General features: G+C 45.9%; 1 protein-coding gene across 7 annotated transcripts in view; it reads left to right on the top strand.

Moving 5' to 3' along the window:
* NME5 (NME/NM23 family member 5) overlaps positions 1 to 20,300 on the top strand; it is a 388,198-nt gene that overhangs the window by 244,548 nt on the left and 123,350 nt on the right. For 3 of the 7 annotated variants that reach the window (XM_077266015.1, XM_077266016.1, XM_077266010.1), the window contains exon 6: positions 13,282 to 13,523. The exons of 3 other annotated variants lie outside the window; for them this stretch is intronic. In XM_077266015.1, coding sequence (XP_077122130.1) covers positions 13,282 to 13,350 — 69 coding nt within the window. In that variant the 3' untranslated portion in view covers positions 13,351 to 13,523. Of the gene's footprint in view, positions 1 to 8,438; positions 8,476 to 13,281; positions 13,524 to 20,300 lie in introns of those variants that run through there. One more of the 7 variants, XM_077266011.1, reaches the window with a different exon arrangement.

Raw genomic sequence — 20,300 nt, 5'->3', positions numbered from 1 at the left:
ATTTTGGGCTTAGTAGCAGTGTCTGCACGTCAGCGGAGTAAACCGCCTGTGAAGCTACACCGCCTGTGTATCTAAATTTTTGCTGCATCTAACCCAGTAAATCATTTTGGGCTTAGTAGCAGTGTCTGCACGTCAGCGGAGTAGCCCGCCTGTGAAGCTACACCGCCTGTGTATCTACACCGCCTGTGTATCTAAATTTTTACTGCATCTAACCCAGTAAATCGTTTTGGGCCACTAGCAGTGTCTGCACGTCAGCGGAGTAGCCCGCCTGTGAAGCTAGCTACACCGCCTTTGTATCTAAATTTTTACTGCATCTAACCCAGTAAATCATTTTGGGCTTAGTAACAGTGTCTGCACGTCAGCGGAGTAAACCGCCTGTGAAGCTACACCGCCTGTGTATCTAAATTTTTGCTGCATGTAACCCAGTAAATCGTTTTGGGCTTAGTAGCAGTGTCTGCATGTCAGCGGAGTAGCCCGCCTGTGAAGCTACACCGCCTGTGTATCTAAATTTTTACTGCATCTAACCCAGTAAATCGTTTTGGGCCTAGGAGCAGTGTCTGCACATCAGCGGAGTAGCCCGCCTGTGAAGCTAACTACACCGCCTGTGTATCTAAATTTTTACTGCATCTAACCCAGTAAATCGCTTTCGGCTTAGTAGCAGTGTCTGCACGTCAGCGGAGTAGCCCGCCTTTGACGCTAACTACACCGCCCGTGTATCTAAATTTTTACTGCATCTAACCCAGTAAATCGTTTTGGGCCTAGTAGCATTGTCTGCATGTCAGTGGAGTAGCCCGCCTTTGAAGCTAACTACACCGCCCATGTATCTAAATTTTTACTGCATCTAACCTAGTAAATCATTTTGGGCTTAGTAGCAGTGTCTGCACGTCAGCGGAGTAAACCGCCTGTGAAGCTACACCACCTGTGTATCTAAATTTTTGCTGCATCTAACCCAGTAAATCATTTTGGGCTTAGTAGCAGTGTCTGCACGTCAGCGGAGTAGCCCGCCTGTGAAGCTACACCGCCTGTGTATCTAAATTTTTACTGCATCTAACCCAGTAAATCGTTTTGGGCCACTAGCAGTGTCTGCACGTCAGCGGAGTAGCCCGCCTGTGAAGCTAGCTACACCGCCTTTGTATCTAAATTTTTACTGCATCTAACCCAGTAAATCATTTTGGGCTTAATAACAGTGTCTGCACGTCAGCGGAGTAAACCGCCTGTGAAGCTACACCGCCTGTGTATCTAAATTTTTGCTGCATGTAACCCAGTAAATCGTTTTGGGCTTAGTAGCAGTGTCTGCACGTCAGCGGAGTAGCCCGCCTGTGAAGCTACACCGCCTGTGTATCTAAATTTTTACTGCATCTAACCCAGTAAATCGTTTTGGGCCTAGGAGCAGTGTCTGCACATCAGCGGAGTAGCCCGCCTGTGAAGCTAACTACACCGCCTGTGTATCTACATTTTTACTGCATCTAACCCAGTAAATCGTTTTGGGCTTAGTAGCAATGTCTTCATGTCAGTGGAGTAGCCCGCCTGTGAAGCTACACCGCCTGTGTATCTAAATTTTTACTGCATCTAACCCAGTGAATCGTTTTGGGCCTAGGAGCAGTGTCTGCACATCAGCGGAGTAGCCAGCCTGAGAAGCTAGCTACACTGCCTGTGTACCTAAATTTTTACTGCATCTAACCCAGTGAATCGTTTTGGGCTTAGTAGCAATGTCTGCACATCAGCGGAGTAGCCCGCCTGTGAAGCTACACCGCCTGTGTATCTACATTTTTACTGCATCTAACCCAGTAAATCGTTTTGGGCCTAGGAGCAGTGTCTGCACATCAGTGGAGTAGCCCGCCTGTGAAGCTAACTACACCGCCTGTGTAATTAAATTTTTTTACTGCATCTAACCCAGTAAATCATTTTGGGCCACTAGCAGTGTCTGCACGTCAGCGGAGTAGCCCGCCTGTGAAGCTAACTACACCGCCTGTGTATCTAAATTTTTACTGCATCTAACCCAGTAAATCGTTTTGGGCTTAGTAGCAATGTCTTCATGTCAGTGGAGTAGCCCGCCTGTGAAGCTACACCGCCTGTGTATCTAAATTTTTACTGCATCTAACCCAGTGAATCGTTTTGGGCCTAGGAGCAGTGTCTGCACATCAGCGGAGTAGCCAGCCTGAGAAGCTAGCTACACTGCCTGTGTACCTAAATTTTTACTGCATCTAACCCAGTAAATCGTTTTGGGCTTAGTAGCAGTGTCTGCACGTCAGCGGAGTAGCCCGCCTGTGAAGCTACACCGCCTGTGTATCTAAATTTTTACTGCATCTAACCCAGTAAATCGTTTTGGGCCTAGGAGCAGTGTCTGCACATCAGCGGAGTAGCCCGCCTGTGAAGCTAACTACACCGCCTGTGTATCTAAATTTTTACTGCATCTAACCCAGTAAATCGTTTTGGGCCTAGTACCACAGTTTGGCCACTCAGCTCTGCTCGGTTTCCATCCATCGTTTTTTGTGCAAACAACTACAGAGTTGCCAATTAGTAAAGCGCCAAAATGAGTGGCAAAAGGCCTGCTGCTGGTGGAAAGGGGAATAGGCCTGTTGGAAAGGGAAACAAAGGTTGTGTCCGTGGGGTAGGTGGTAAAGCAACAGTAACATCTGCAGAAGAAAGACCATCTTCCAGCCAAAGTAAGATGTCTGCTTCTTTTTGTGGACAATCTGATATGATCCCTTTCTTACGACCATCGCTTCGAGCATCGCTACAAATTCCAGATGAGGCACAAAAAAAGCAGGTGCTTGAACGGATATCAAGTGCTCGTTCAAATGGGCTCCCCTCCACCTCAACTGCAACATCACAAATAGTCGAGTCCTCAGAGGTGTCACCCCAATCGCACTTGCTTCCTCACAGCTCCCCAGTCTCCAGCCACCCGTCTGAGTATGGGGAAATACAGTCTGCAGAGCTGTTTACTCATACTATAGCCTGGGAATCAGAGGTCTGCTCCAGAGCTTCTGTGAATCCAGACGAGGAAAAGATCTGCACTGATGCCCAGTATCTTTGTGAGTCGGATCCAGGCCCAGATGAAGGTTCTGAGCATAATGTAGACCCTCGTTCCCAAACTGTAACTCCTGTTGGTGGAGACAATTAGGAAGATGATGATGAGACTGAGATACCTGATTGGAACGAAAACTTGACTTTTCAGTCAGGGCAGGAAGAGGTTGGCTCTGAGGACGATGGGTATGAGAACACACAGGATGATGATGACGAGGTTGGAGACTCCACTTACTGTCAACCCACAGTCAGCCAGTTCATGAGGTCAGCAGCCGAGGTGGAGGAGGATGCTAGTGACGAGTCTGACGATGAGGTTAGGTTGCGCCATCCTGGACAGAGACGGAGTACTGGAAGCACGTCAACAACTGCATCCTCAACCACAACTGTGCCTCTCAGCACAACTTGTGGTGGCTCTTAAGGTCGCATGGGCTCTAAGCCTTGCATAGCCTGGGCATTTTTTGAGATCGCAAAGGATGACCCAAGTCATGTTGTCTGTAAGATTTGTCACCAAAATCTCAGTAGAGGCCAAAAAATGAATAGTTTGAGTACTTCATGCATGAACCGTCACATGGATATGAGGCATAAGTTGTAGTGGGAAGCTCACTGTGCTACAATGCGGCCTAGTGGGCCGGGCCAACCACCGTCTGCCCCATCAAGTGCATCCGTGGCCTCTTTATCCTCCTTGACTGTGGGGACAGCAGTGGCACATGGTTTTGGATGCAGACCTTCCAACTCTTTATCCGCAACAGCCAGTGTGATTGGCAGGTCGTCAGTAAATTTGCAAGAGGAAACACCTGCTGGTGTTAAGCGCTTTTTTAAATTATTTTGATCAAGGCAACATAATATCTCCGCCGCACCTTCCTCACAGACCAGCAGTTTGCCGGGGACACCCTACTCAACCCCGACTAAGCATGGCAGCCAGCCCTCGGTCCCTCAGATGTGGACAAGTAAAAGACCATTTCCTCCTAGCCATGACAAAGCTAAGAGGTTGAATTTCATTATCTGCAACCTGTTGGCTACAGAAATGCTGCCTTTCTGCCTGGTGGACACAGGATTTTCGAGACCCTATGTCCGTCGCAGTGCCCCAGTACCAGATGCCCAGTCGCCACTACTTCTCAAAGAAAGCTGTGCCTGCGCTACACCAGCATGTCACACACAACATCACCGTTTCTTTGAGAAACTCTGTGTGTGACAGAGTGCATTTCACCACAGACACTTGGACGAGTAGACATGGACAGGGGCGTTACATGTCGGTGACTGGGCACTGGGTAACTATGGTGACATCAGGAGAAGGGGCTGCTGTCCAAGTCTTGCTATCCCCATGATTTGCGCATCGATCCTCTGTATCTCTAAGTTCCTCCACTGCTTCTGCCTCCTGAACCTCCTCTCGGTCCTCCACCTGCACCCAAAGCCTGTCTGGTAATGCCACCAGAGTTCTAACTGCGCAGAAGGAATCCTTATTATGCTGTCACCAGGGCTCAACGGCATCAGGCGGTGTTTACCTTGAAATGTCTAGGAAATGTGAGTCACACAGCTGAGGAGTTGTGGTCAGCTCTGGAGACCGAGTTCCATCAATGGTTGTCTCCACTGAACCTGCAGCCAGTGAAGGCCGTGTGCGACAATGCTGCCAACCTGGGTGCGGCCCTTCGCCGGGGCAATGTCACACACGTGTTTTGTATGGCTCACATTTTGAACCTGGTTGTTCAACAATTATCCCACTATCCCGGACTAATGGGCTTCTGCAGAGGGCACGGTTGCTGTGTGCTCACTTCCGCCGTTCGCATTCCGCAGCTCAATGACTTACATCTCTACAGAAGTCGTTGAGCCTGCCAGTTCACCAGCTGAAATGCAATGTGCCCACATGGTGGAATTCAACTCTGCACATGTTGCAGCGACTGTGGCAGCATCGACAAGCCCTGGTGCAATCAGTTATGGCGTATAGCCTGGGCCAACAATATCCAGAGGTGGGGCAAATCACGCTGCAGGTGTAGTCTCAGATCAGGGACCTATGCACCCTTCTGCACAGTTTTTAAATAGTGACGAAGATGTTTAGTGCTGACAATGCCATTATCAGCATGACTATTCCGGTCATTTACATGCTGGAGCCCACCTTAAACAGTATTCGGAGTCAGGTGGTGGGACAAGAGGAGGAGGAGGAGGAACAGGAGGAGTCGTATGCGGAAGGGATAATATCTCCAAGGTCCACACGGTCGGCAGCACCAAGGCGGCTGGCATTGGAGGGTGGGGAGAGGGATTACCGAGGGCGCATGGTAGCAGCCAAACTGTTGAGGAAGGTGCAGGAACCGAGGAAGAAGTGAGAACGAACTGGTGCTGGGCATGGAAGACTCATCAGATGAGGGAGACATCGATCAAATTTCTGTTGTGCAAGGTTGGAGGGAGAGGGCAGAGGAAGGAAGCATGATTCTCACCTCACTGCCACCAAGACAACAAGGTCTTGGTCCTCCTGGATGACACATGAGTGCCTTCTTGCTGCACTACCTGCAACTTGACCCTCAGATTGTCAGAATCCGAAGTAATGCCGACTACTGGGTTGCCACACTCTTAGATCCCTGGTACAAAAGTAAATTTGGGGAAATAATTCCTGCCATAGAAAGGGATTCACACATGCAGGAGTATCAGCAGAGACTGTTACAGAATCTTACATCTGCTTTTCCACAAAACACCAGTGGTGCACGTAGTGAATCTCTGAGCTCTTACTTGCCAACCGTGGGACTGTCGAGTCATCACTCAAACCGTAACAGTAACATCGTATCTGGTGGTAACAGCAATTTTTTCCAATCGTTTCAAGAATTTTTTAAACCATCCTTTGCAAGGCCACAGGAGACAATAAGTCTGACGCATAGCCAACGCCTAGAGAGGATGGTACAGGAGTATCTCCAAGTTAACATCGATGCCATGACTGTGGAACTGGACCCTTGCTCATTTTGGGCTTCCAATCTGAAAAAATGGCCTGAGCTTGCCACTCACGCCTTGGACATCTTGTCGTGCCCCGCAGCCAGTGTTCTCTCTGAACGTGTGTTCAGTGCTCCTGGTGGTGTGCTGACAGATAAGCGTACACAGCTGTCCAGTGACAATGTAGACAGACTAACAAGATGAACAAATCCTGGATCCGCAAGGACTTTTCTACCCCTGTGTCATCCTGGGGAGACTAAAAGCTTGATGATTTTTGAAAATCACCTCACCAACTATTTTAAGAAACTCTTGCGAAATTGATGCCACTTAAGTGGGGTCTGTGGCCCAATTTTTGGAAAAAATGGAGACTCTTTTAGGAGTCCCCTTGTTGTGTTTTACATGACGTTGGCATCTTCAATTTCAGGTGAGTGGGGTCACTCCCCCCCTTTTAACCTTTAAAACTACACACACTATGGCTTGGGGTAACACAGTTGGTTGAGTCTGCAGAGCTGTTTACTCATACTATCTCCTGGGATTCAGAGGTCTGCTCCAAATTTTCAGTGTCTGCTAGTCAGCAGAGTAAGTACTGATTTTTAACTGCATCTAGCCCAGGAAATCCTTTTGGGCCTTGTTGCATTTTGTGCTACTCAGCAGAGTACCCCACCCATGAAGCAAGCTACACCGTCTTCTTCCTTTCTCAATCTAACCCCTTGGCTCTGGGTTGTCCGCTCTCCCTCCAGCTCTCTCCTTTTCACAGGTGGACTACCACGTGTATTCACACTGTGGAGAATCTTTTGGGCCCAGAAGAATAAGAAGTCATCGAGGTAATGGATAATATGTTCCCTCTTAGAAACGTCCATGACGACCCATTCGAGGAAGCAACTAAACGCCTCAAATAGTGAGCAGGGTATGGAGCACCCCATGGGCAAACAGCGATCTGTGTAGTATGCTCCTTCACAGAAGCAGTCCAAAAAGCGGACACTATTCGGAGGCACAGGTAGTAGTAACCGGAACTCCCCCTCAATGTCTGTTTTGGCCATTAGGGTGCCCCTTCCCAACTTCTTGACCCGCCTGATTGCCTCATGAAAGGAGGTACAGTATATAGTACTTGGTTCCGTGTCGATGTTGTAATTTACTGACCTGCCCCTTGGATATGACAAATGGTGGATTAGTCTGAATGTATTGGGTTCTTTTTTTGGCACGACTCCCAACGGGGATACCACTACATCTTCTAAGGAAAGTGTTCTGAATGTACCCACCATTCTACCTAAAAATATTTCTTTTTTAAATTTTTTTGTCACGACATCTGGGTGTTGGTAGGCTGATTTTAGATTTTTACTCCAGCCTTTCTTGATTTTAGAAGGGCATGACATGCCTATATCTGTGTCTCCTCCTCCTTTTACTCCTCAACCTCTTATTTTTTCATGACTATATGTACTTGTGACTTTTCCATGTGTTTGTTGTGTCTTCTGAGCAGTTTGTCAGCTTTTGGACACCTTTTAAGGTGTTTTCTATGTGTTTTCTATGTGTTTGTATGTGTTTGTGTTTGCCTGCCATTGGTTTCAATGGGGTTCGACGGTGTTCGTCGAATGTTCGATGAACATTTGTCGAACACGCCCCAATTCGACGAACCGAACTGAACTCGAACACTAGGGGGGTGGCTCAACAATAATAAAGAACAATAATAGACTACTAACTACCACAGTAAGCAAGTTTGTAGTGGTCAGATAAGAATGCAAGAATCATGAACAATGCTATATTATGACATGAAATCAGGAAAAGGGGAATTAGCAACAATACATGAAGTACATTAAGCATTTATAAATATAAAAAATATAAAATATTCTGTTATAATTGATAACTCAATTCAGTTACATACACATACTCACACACACACACTCTCACCCACAAACACAATAGAACCAGAAACATGTCCAGCAGCCAAAAGTACACATAAGCAGAAGAGTGTTAAGCAGATTATTCGAAAGTCATGGTTAGGTTTGAGATTCTTTCCTCACAGATTTTGAAAACATTTCAGTGGGCACTGTAGTGAAATATGTATATGTATGGATGTATGACCAGCAGTAAATTAACATCTGTCCTTAGACTACAGCTCTAGCAATGGTCATGACCTATGTTATCATGAGAAGGCAGTCTCCTGGTCTCCAGTCACCCCAGGGGGGATTTCCTGAGAACATTTGTGGAAACATTTCACACCATCTGACTCTTTTGAAGAGAGACGCCAATTGCAGCCCCACACTATTTACTATGAGAAAGGTCACATAAATAGTGTTCAAAGAAAAATAATGTATTTATTGGTAAAATAGCCAGGATCCAGTCACAAACCAAGGATTAGAATATTAACCTGAGAGGCTGGTCTAGAAATCTGACCTCCAGGTTAAATCTATAAATTATGCCTTTACTCTTAGAAACCTGTTCACAGATTGAGGGGCAACCAAGCTGATATGATCCATTTCATACTCATCTTCCCCCCTCAGGGAGAAAAATGCCGGACTGCAAAGTTTAGATATTTCTGTAAGTTTTCTCCCTTTTATTTTATAACTGTTTTGTATATTTGTATGTTACTTTTTCCATATTCTTTTTATATCCTTTTATTGTAAGCACTGTACCTTTTCTATTAAAGCTTAAAACTTTAATCAGTTTGAACCTTGTATGCTCTAAAAGAATCCATAGCCTTAGAGTGTGTGATCCTGGTGATTGGCAGACAGTAGTAGTAATATTTCCGTGACTCATCGCCCGTGTGTTCGGTGAGTGGTGGCAGCGTGTATGAGCGGGGTGCATGGTCTGTGTTGGGGTGTGATTTATGCTCCCATTGCAGCATAGGACAGAGGCTGAATGCTGGACTGACTGAGTGAGAGGAGATAGATTAACCCTTGCAGGCGCAGCCCCCAGTCAGGTGCTGAGAAGCATGTATGTGAAAGGCACTTACGATTCATATATGGTCTTATGGTGTGGTAAATATTGAATAATCCAATTAAGCCAAAGCAGCAGAGTAGGTCTGTAAGGTGACTTTCAACCCATAATCACAGGTTTTTCTAGCCCAAAAGAGTAGAAAACAATGCAGTCTTACACCTAGCACATGGGTTTGAGGGAATAACACTGTCAAGGAAATCAAAATATGTATTTATAAACCGAAGAACAGAGGAATGCTGTTCTAAATTCAGAGGGTGCTTCAACAAAGTATTAGTCTAACCCCTTCATGACATCCACCATACATGTACGTCGCTGCAGGAGGTGTGTTACAGCAAACGATAGAGCAGGCTCTCTCCGAGCACTAGCATGATCAGAAGCAGATCTCAATACTATATGGAAGTATGATACCCTGCAGCAATGCCCACGATCGGTGCTAGCGACGATCGTGGCGATTTAACCCCTCTGATGCTGCTGTCAATAGCAACAGTGATCAAGTTGCAGTGGGAGGGAGCTCCCTCTCTGCTCTGATCGGCACAATGCGATCACAATTGTGTTGTGGTAATGGTCTCCATGTCGACCCTGGGTCGAAAGATGGCCATGGGGTTACCCAAGTACAGTGGCCTGTAAGTTCCTGCTGAGAGTAGGAGTCGACACGCCCCTTGCCTGTGTACGATTACCTGATCTCTAATACCCTGCAATGCAAAAGCATTAGAACAGGGTAGGGAAAGTTGATATCCCACACTGGGACAAGGTACAAAAAAAGTTTAACATTTTTTTTACAATACGTTTACAGTATATATATATATATATATATATATATATATATATATATATATATATATAAAACACAAAATAAAGAACAAAAAATGAAATAATATTACTCCAATAAATATATATTTAAGAAATAAAAAAATAAACAAAGTACATATGTTTGATAGCGCAGCCTCTGGAATGACTTATACAACTGTCACACTAGTTAACCCCTTCAGTGAACACCGTAAAAGAATAAAATAAAAACACGGTAAAAAATTATTCTTTTTCATTATACCACCAACCACCAAACAAAAAGTGGAATAAAACACTATCAAAAAGTCGAATGTAAATAAAAATGGTATAGCTGAAAACGTTATTTTGTCCAGGAAAAAACAAACCACCATACACCTAAGTCAGTGGAGAAGTATAACAGCTGTAGTTTTCAGGATAAAGCCACACAAAGTTTTGTTTTTTTTTTTTAATTTTTTGTTGTGTAAAAGCGGAAAAACAAAAAAATATATATAAATGTGGTATCACTGTAATCGTATTGTCCCTAAGTATAAAGCTGCCTTATCACTTTTATCACATGGTGAACAGTATTAAAAAAAAAAATCCTGAATTGCTCGTTTTTGTTGCTTGTACCTCCCAAAAATCAGAATAGAAAGAGATCAAAAAATGTTATATGACCGAAAAATGGTACCAATAAAAACGTCAACTTGTCCTGCAAAAAAACACGCTCTGACATGACTCTGTCTACAGAAATGTAGCAAAATGATAGCTCTCAAAATATGGCGATGGAATAACTTTGTTTTGCAAAAAAGAGTGTTTTTTTAGTGTGTGGTAGCAGCAAAACATAAACTGATATAAATCTGGTATTGCTGGAATTGCAAAAGAGGGGGAGGGGAGAAGCCTGCGCTGCTTATGGTCAGAACACAATACATAAAGTGCACATGCACATATTGATTTCTAACTGTATTTCAAAATGAGACATTTAGCAAACAATTGATCAATTTTTTTAGCCACCCCGCCACGTCACGGCATTCTCATAATGGGGCAGTCCTACTCTATGTTTTTTATATTCGCTGTGCCATAAAGGCCTCCTAAATGTATTAAAAGTAAGACCACATTAAATGCAAGCTGTACCTGAAGAGTTTCTGAATCACTCCCATGGCGCCAGAAAGGGCAAGCGCAGATAAAGGTTGACCAGGTCCAGACATAGACATTTCAGATCCAACCTCCATACTGCCCAACCAGCACCACAGATAAAGGGTGAGACAGGCTTGGACACAGGTGCACAATTAAACAGAGCCTAGGGCAGGGCAGGGCTGCTGAATGTGTGTACATTCAAAAATGGGGTCACTTGTGGGGGTGTCTGATGTTTTGGCATGGCCTCTTCAATGTAACATGGCACCCGCAATTGATTCAAGCCAAAATTGAGCTCCATAATTTAATTGGCGCTCTTTCCTGAGCTTTTTCGTGCGCCCAAACAGTAGTTTCCCACCACATATGGGGTATCAGTATACTCAGGAGAAATTGCACAACAAATTATATGGTCCATTTTCTCCTGTTAGCCTTATGAAAAAAAAATGGGGCTAAAGTAATATTTTAGTGGGAAAAATTTGATTTTTTATTTTCATGGCTCACTGTTATACAATTCTGTGAAGCACCGTACGGCAAGCTCTATACAGTCACTAACATTACAGGGGATGGGACCTGTAGTGCCATCCAATCTGGCAATCTGGGTGTGAGTACTGTCCAGCTGAAGATATCAGTTTACTGCTCCAATTGGAGGGTACCACACCCTACAAAGGCTTTCAGTTTACTGCTGGAAGCTGCCAGATACAACTTATGTTTCCCTGGCTAGGTGTGCATCTTCTGCTCCTATTTGGTTTAGTGTATTCCCGTTTTGACCCTAGCTTGTTTCTGACTATTGTTATGGATTCTGATTTTGGTGTGACTTCTCGGCTCTGACCCTGCTTTGCGATCATTCCTACCTCTGGATACATGCCCTTCTATGGTAGCATTCCACTGGGTCCTGTTGTAAAACGAGATCCCTGTACTGAGGTTAAAGGTTATTGGGATTTCTCTGGAGTTTGCCAGAAGGGGTGTCTTGTGCAAAGTCTGTCCTAGGAAGCCTTTTGAGCCTGTGGCCTCAGGCAGACGTTACAGGAGTGTATTTTCCAAAATGGGGTCAATTGTGGGGGAGTTTCCACAGTTTAGAGACACCAGGAGCTCTGCAAACCCAACATGGTGTCTATCCATTCCAGCCAATTTTGCACTCCAAAAGTCAAATGGTGCTCCTTCCCTTACAAGTCCTGCCGTGTGCTCAAAAAGTAGTTTTCCTTCATATATTGGATATCAGTGTACTAAGGACAAATTGCGCAACAAATTGTATGGTTCATTTTCTCCTGTTTCCCTTGCAAAAATACAAAATTTGGGTCTAAATGGACATTTTCATGGGAAAAATTAAAGTGTTGTTTCTTCCACATTGCTTTAATTCCTGTGAAGCATCAAAAGGGTTAATCAACTTCTTGAATTTGGTTTTGAGCACTTTGAGGGGTGAAGTTTTTAAAATTGTGTCACTTTTTTTGTTACATAAATCCCCCAAAGTCACTTAAAACGTGAGGTGGGAAAAGTTCTGAAATAATTCTTCTTGGTATTTATTTTACATGACAAAAACCTGGCATTTTAACAGAGGTTTGTAAACTTTCTGTATTCACTATTGTGGTGGTAATGATTCAAATATGTGGTTATAATGCAAAATAAAGCAGATTTCAAGCTTATTGGAAAAATAGAAAGTACACTCTCCTTTGTTCCATTTTATTAGATTTCATGTTTTCATATTTAAACAGCACACACAATTCAAAAAGTCATCACAAAATGGTTAAGTTCATTGATGCATAAGAAAGAGTCAGTTTTAATTAGCTATAAAATGGTTTTCTACGTCACATAAATGAGTGGTTACAGATGCCACAAATTAAACTATGTCCGCCAGTAGTAAATATATGATTATCAAAATGTTTCACATCAGTTTCCCAGTAAGGCATATATGATAATTGAAAAAAGCCTAGAGAAAATCTAAGTTGGCTAGTAAATAAAGCACTCAGTTATTCAGTACAAAAGGCCATAAAGAAGATGCTTTGCAAAGTTAAAACAGATCAAAATTGATACTGTATACAAAAATTCTAAAAGGCCACCTGACATGACAGTAAAGAAGAATAATGGGAGCTAGATGGAAACTTGATCCCCCAAGAGGTGACATGAGATTTGTATTTTTAAGTAGATTTTTTCATAGTAATGGATGCTTAGGTCTTTTCTATACAATCACCCTGACATGCACATTGTTTGTGTGTCAAATCTGATCAGGCGGTCTTAATTTCTATAGAATTAAAAAATGAGCAAAACAATGGGAATATTGATTACATCAATAAGAAACCTTGGGGATGGCTCTCTATACATTATGCATTATACAATGTATAGTGACCCACCCCCAAGGTTCCTTACCTACATACAGTAATCAATATTACCATTGTTTTAATTTCCCCTTTGTAATTCTAATGAAGACCGCCTGATCAGATTTGACATGTGCTATCTGTTAACACATGAGACATTTAATGAGTAATGATGCAAAGTTTACAGTTTGTTTTCTTACAGATATGGCTTGCTGACTGGCTTCTGAAGCACAACACAAGCAGACCTGAAGTTGCTAATGAAAGCTATTAATGCTGACCCAGTCCCGCGTCTTTGTCACACAGGTGCTCCCATGCCAGTAATCTTGTCTGAAACGGTTCATACGTAATATGTCGCTTCTATTCCTGCACCTATAAAAGTCTGAGCCAATGTCTGTTTTGCATTCACGTGATAATAAAGTAATTGTGTCTGTGTAATAAAAGTGTGCGGTGAAGCTTCTCACTACATATTCCAAGGGGGCAGCACGAAATTCTGACTATGTGCACACCAATTCTCCTTACCAGCCACAGACAGGGGGCTGGCGGTCAGTGGAAAAAGAGGCTAGAGAAGCCGAAAGCTGTCCATACAGGCCAAGTCCCCTACATTTGTAAACTTATGTATGCATAAACCTTCATCAGTGCATTATTAGAAAACAGAGACCTGGAGTTTTAACCCCTTCATGACCCAGCCTATTTTGACCTTAATGACCTGGCCGTTTATTGGAATTCTGACCAGTGTCCCTTTATGAGGTAATAACTCAGGAACGCTTCAACGGATCCTAGCGATTATGAGATTGTTTTTTCGTGACATATTGGGCTTCATGTTAGTGGTAAATTTAGGTCGATAATTTTTGCGTTTATTTCTAAAAAAATCGGAAATTTGGTGAAAATTTCACAATTTTCAAATTTTTAATTTTTATTCCGTTAAACCAGAGTTATGCGTCACAAAATAGTTAATAAATAACATTTTCCACATGTCTACTTTACATCAGCACAATTTTGGAACCCAAATTTTTTTTTGCTAGGAAGTTATAAGGGTTAAAATTTGACCAGCAATTTCTCATTTTTACAACAAAATTTACAAAACCATTTTTTTTAGGGACTACCTCACATTTGAAGTCACTTTGAGGGGTCTATATGAGAGAAAATACCCAAAAGTGACACCATTCTAAAAACTGCACCCATCAGGGTGCTCAAAACCACATTCAAGTAGTTTATTAACCCTTCAGGTGTTTCACAGCAGCAGAAGCAACATGGAAGGAAAAAATGAACATTTAACTTTTTAGCCACAAAAATGATCTTTTAGCAACAATTTTTTTTATTTTCCCAAGGGTAAATGGAGAAACTGGACCCCAAAAGTTGTTGTCCAATTTGTCCTGAGTACGCTGAAACCTCATATGTGGGGGGATCCACTGTTTGGGCGCACGGGAGAGCTCGGAAGGGAAGGAGCGCCATTTGACTTTTTGAATGAAAAATTAGTTCCAATCGGTAGTGGACACCATGTCGGGTTTGGAGAGCCCCTGTGTGCCTAAACATTGGAGCTCCCCCACAAGTGACCCCATTTTGGAAACTAGACCACCCAAGGAACTTATCTAGATGCATATTGTGCACTTTGAACCCCCAGGTGCTTCACAAATTGATCCATAAAAATGAAAAAGTACTTTTTTTTCACAATAATTTTATTTTAGCCTCAATAATTTTCATTTTCACATGGGCATCAGGATAAAATGGATGCTAAAATTTGTTGGGAAATTTCTCCTGAGTACACCGATACCTCACATGTGGGGGTAAACCACTGTTTGGGCGCACGGCAAGGCTCGGAAGGGAAGGAGTGCCATTTGACTTTTTGAATGGAAAATTAGCTCCAATCGTTAGTGGACACCATGTTGCGTATGGAAGGTATGTAGTGTATGTCAGGTTGGTGTGTGGTGTAGTACACGCCACACACACACCAACCTGATGTACACTATACCACACCACACACCAACCTGACGTACACTACGTCAGGTTGGTGTGTGTGGTGTAGTGTACGTCAGGTTGGTGTGTGTGTAGTGTACGTCAGGTTGATGTGTGTGGTGTAGTGTACGTCAGGTTGATGTGTGTGGTGTAGTGTACACCACACACACACACCAACCTGACGTACACTATACCACACCACACACCAACCTGAAGTACACTACGCCATACACACCAACCTGACACACTACGTCAGGTTGGTGTGTGTGGTGTAGTGTATGTCAGGTTGGGGTGTGGTGTAGTGTACATCAGGTTGGTGTGTGTGTGTGGTGTTGTGTATATCAGCCTGGTGTGGGTGAGTTCTGTAGGGGAATGTCAGGATGTGTTTAGTCCACGGACGTGTGATGAATTCTGAAGCATTCATTCAAACACAGTCCAGGTTTGTCAGGACACGTTTCACATTGGAAACGAGTTGTTTTTCTTGTCCCCCTTTTATAGCACACTCGGCACCCTTTTCTTTTTATCCCCTCACTGGGAAAATGTTGCCTTGGTACCATACAGGAAACTTGAGTTCCAGGGGTGCTGGGACCCACTCCTTCCTCGTCTCCAAACATCAGGGCCTTTATCACAGCCTCCTGGAACTGAAGGAAGGTGTTGTTGGTCTGACCTGCACATCGTGATAGCATGTATGCATTATACAGTGCCATTTGTACGATGTGCACAGCCAGTTTTTTATACCACACCTTCGTCTTCCGCATGGCACTATAGGGCTGGAGGACTTGATCAGAAAGATCAACTCCCCCCATGTGTTTGTTGTACCCCAGGGCACAGTCCGGTTTGTGGACCTGTGCTGGGGTACCTCGAACGGTGGTGGCCGTGGTGCTGGGATCATGGATTGTTGTCAAGAAAAAGACGTCTCTTTTGTCTTTGAACTTGACCACAAGCATGTTGCCGCTACATTGGGCTCGGCTCTCACCCTTTGGGAGAGCCTGCTCAATTAGCGACAAAGGGAGACCCCTTTGGTTTCTGCGCATGGTACCGCAAGCGATGGTAGCACTGCCAGAGAGGGATTGAAAGAGTGGGATGCTTGTATAAAAGTTATCAACATACACATGGTAGCAATCACCAAAGAAAAAAATGAGCGGCACAATCTTCAATCCAAGACTTTATCCAGGGTCTGTGATCAGATGTCACTCATGCATATGCCGCTAACTCACGACTTCGGGTGCTCCTCCAGGAAACAAGACTTCCATGTATATGATATATATAAGAACAAAGCTGAGGGCACTCACCAGTCTTCAAAAAATTACTTCTTTATTCACTGTACATCCAGATAAAACTCATGGCCGGGGGAGAAGGAGCCGAAGTTCGTGTGAGCAGGGGAGGACGACGGCCGTTTCGCGCTGTGCCTGCGCTTCTACGGGTCAATTTGTGCTCGGGACAGACAGCGGATATAGTGTATCGGCCATGACACACCCCGCTACCAAATCCCTCCCACAAACCATGAAGATACAAATACTAAAAAGCACATTACACATGGTAACCTTTATCAATCAAATCCCACACTATTTTCCCACTCACCACCAGAGCAGATAGACATTCTGGGGGCTGGATCCTGGTGTCCTTTTCTTGATAAACTCTAAAGCTGAGAGTGTACCCTGAGGTACTCTCACACAGCTTATAGAGTTTTATCCCGTACCTCGCCCTCTTGCTGGGCAGTTACTGACAGAGCTGAAGCCTCCCTTTGAAGTGGATGAGAGATTCAGCCACACAAATTTCCCTTTGGGGAATGTACACTTCAGCAAACTTGTTGCTGAAGTGTTCGATGACCGGCGGAATTTTGAACAGTCTATCAAAATTTGGGTCATCGCGGGGAAGGATGTAAGTATTGTCCCTAAAGTGGAGAAATTTATGAATCGCCTCAAAACGTTTGCGAACCATAACCATGCCATATATTGGAGTTTGATATAAAATATCAGTACTCCAGCATTGGCGAATTTCTGGTTTCTTCACAATCCCCATGTGAAGGACCAGTCCCCAATATTTCAACATTTCTACAGAGTCAACGGGATTCCAAGTAGTAAATGATGAACTTGGGTTTTCGGCAAAAAATTGCAGGGCATACAAATTTGTTTGCTCCACCATGAGACTGACGATTGACTCAGAGAAAAAGACTTTGAAAAAGTCTATTTCCCTGAGGTTGGCAGTCTCGAATTGGATTCCTGACTGGGGAATGAAATCAGGAATCCGTGGAGCAAAATTTTCAGGGACGGGGGTCCAGGTGGGGGCACTAGTGCTAGGTTGGGCGTGACTAGCACTAGGTTGGGGTTACTTACACTTGGCTCCGGCTCTCCTCCCCTGGGCTCCGGACGATTTCTTGCCCTGCGACATCTTGGGGGTGGCGAGTCCGTGTCACTGGAGGAGGAAGTGTGGGAGGAATAGAGAAAAATGGGGTCCTCTCCATGACTGGGATGAGCGGGACATTGTGTGTGTGATGTGTGTAAAAAAAACCTAAGCTTTATTAAAGTGTGCGTGTGTGTGTGTATGTGCGAGTGATGGTGAAACTTTCTACTGCAGGAGGGGGCTGTCTGGCGCAGGGGGTGCTGTCTGGCGCGGGGGGGCTGTCAGGCGCGGGGGGGCTGTCTGGCGATGCAGCAGCAGATGGAATCGGCGGCAGCAGCAGGGGGGTGATCGGGGGGATGGGGGGTGATCAGGGGGGCAGGGGGTGATCAGGGGTGCAGGTTGTGATCAGTGGTGCAGGTTGTGATCAGGGGGGCAGGTTGTGATCAGGGGGGCAGGGGGTGATCAGGGGGCAGGGGGTGATCACCGGGGGACAGGAGGGGGCTGTCAGGTGCGGGGGGCAGAGGCGATGGAGCAGCAGCAGCAAATGGAATCGGCAGCAGCAGAGGGGTGATCAGGGGGGCAGGGGGTGATCAGGGGGGCAGGGGGTGATCACCGGGGGACAGGAGGGGGCTGTCAGGCGCGGGGGGGCAGAGGCGATGCTGCAGCAGCAGCAGATGGAATCGGCAGCAGCAGGGGGGTGATCAGGGGGACGGGGGGTAGTCAGGGAGGCAGGGGGTGATCAGGGGGGCAGGGGGTGATCAGGAGGGCAGGGGGTGATCAGGGGGCCAGGGGGTGATCACCGGGGGACAGGAGGGGGCTGTCAGATGCGGGGGGGCAAGGGCGATGCAGCAGCAGCGGATGGAATCGGCGGCAGCAGCAGGGGGGTGATCAGGGGGGCAGGGGGTGATCACCAAGGGGCAGGAGGGGGCTGTCAGGCATGGGGGCAGCTGAGGCAATGCAGCAGGAGCAGATGAAATCTGCGGCAGCAGCAGGGGGGTGATCAGGGGTGCAGGGGGTGCTCAGGGGGGCAGAGGGTGATCAAGGGGGCAGGGGGTGATCACCAGGGTGCAGGCGGGGGCTGTCAGGAGCTGGGGGAGCTGAGGTGATGCAGCTGATGGAGCTGGCAGCAGCAGCAGGGGGGTGAAAAGGGGGGTAGGGGGTAAAATCGGGGGGAGGGTGATCAGAGGGGCAGAGCGCAGAGGTGGATGGCAGAGAGGGGAGTACCTTACGGCAGCGGCGGCGTCAGGAGCACAGGCGACGGCGGCGGCAGCAGGTGCAGCGGCAGAGGCGGCAGCAGGAGCAGCGGCGGAGGCAGCAGCAGCGGCGGCGATCGGTGGCAGTTATGACAGGAGGGACATCGTTCTCCAGCTTCCAGCAACGGGATGAGTCTGGAGAACGAGAGCTGACATGTTTTACTCCGCCCCTCCAGATCTGATTGGAGAGCTAGCATCAAATGGACGCTAGCTACAATCAGAGCTGGAGGGGGTGACAAAAAGGTCACCTGGAGCGATCGTAGACTCGGGGGGGCAAAACCACCCCCCGGGGTGAATTACAGGTCCCCCTGCACCTGCGGGTCTGGTGACATTTCAATGACCCCGGTCACCCGACCCACAGGGAAGCGTTCCCGCCATGACGCCACATAGGCGTCACAGGTCGGATTGGCACCGACTTTCATTACCCCTACATGGCGTCATAGGTCGGGAAGGGGTTAATACAAAGTGTAGTGCAGCGGTGACCTTGGTGCATGGAGACGGCAGTGACCCAGGAAAAGGTTCAAAATAAAGTCTTGTTTATTGTTCAGCGTACTCACAAACAGAAAGTAAACGAGTCCTCCGGTACGCAGTTGGGAAAAATGAAGACAGTCCGTGACCAATTGCTGTGAACGAAGTACACCACCGTGTACGCTGGTTTGTCAGGCTTCAGACTCTGCCTGGCCCTGTGTTGCTCCACACAGAAAGAGCTCTGCACAAGTCTCCTGCTCGGTCTGCTTCCAAGACCAACACTGACATACCCCTCCCTATACTACAGGGCTTTTAATCAGTCACTGCTTCACCATTGTAATTATAACCATACCTGGCCTCATTATACCTCTGTGTGCAATCTTTGGAGCACAAACAGCACCCCCTAGCTGTAACAGGGGTCACGGCCTCGCAAAAGGTATGGAAGTCAGCAATGTTTAATATACTGTACATAGATAACATTAGTTTAGCGTTCAAAAACCTGCTGACAGGTTCTCTTTGAATAAAACAATTATTCAGTGTCCAAATAATATATCATACTGTTAGGACTGACGGAACACACCAAATAAAAATAAGAGGCGATATAACATGCGTTCGCAGTCTGGGGTTCACTGTACAGAGAAGACACCTGCTGCTCGGTAATGACGGACTATATGGCTGTATTAAGAGAAGACACACACGGGTTAGCTTCACCCGGTATAAAGGAAGCGAACCCTGTTGCGTCACAGGGCTGCGATACCGCATAGAGAGCGCAAGCAAGGAGTCACAGAACTCTGTCCCAAGACTCAGGGTCAAAGTCCCTCAAGACCTCTTGCGCACGATACCGCTAAAGTGATGTCAGGAGCAAACTAAAAATAGTTTTAGCGCACTGGGTGCACGCAGCGCCGCTCTGGCGAACACCACTAACCGCCCTAACTAGGGACAGGTAAGTGCTCTGGTTGCGTACGGTGCTGCACTGGCTAATGCTGCTGATTGATGCTTGATGCTATAGATTGTGCCTTGTGCTGGATGGCACTAACTGGCGCTAGACAGCTCCAACATTCACGAGCATTCATCAACACTAGGGATGGGAATGATTTGGAGCTTCCACCAGAACAGGCATACATCCACACACACAATAATTGATTTATACTAGCGCGTGGCCATGCTTACCTTTTATAGCTGTAGCTCTCCAGGACCTTCCTAG

The sequence above is a fragment of the Ranitomeya variabilis genome, chromosome 5 (genome assembly GCF_051348905.1).
Source record: "Ranitomeya variabilis isolate aRanVar5 chromosome 5, aRanVar5.hap1, whole genome shotgun sequence".
Taxonomy (NCBI): Eukaryota; Metazoa; Chordata; class Amphibia; order Anura; family Dendrobatidae; genus Ranitomeya; species Ranitomeya variabilis.
The sequence above is the reverse complement of the archived record's forward strand: the minus strand, read 5'-3'. Positions and strand labels throughout refer to the sequence as shown.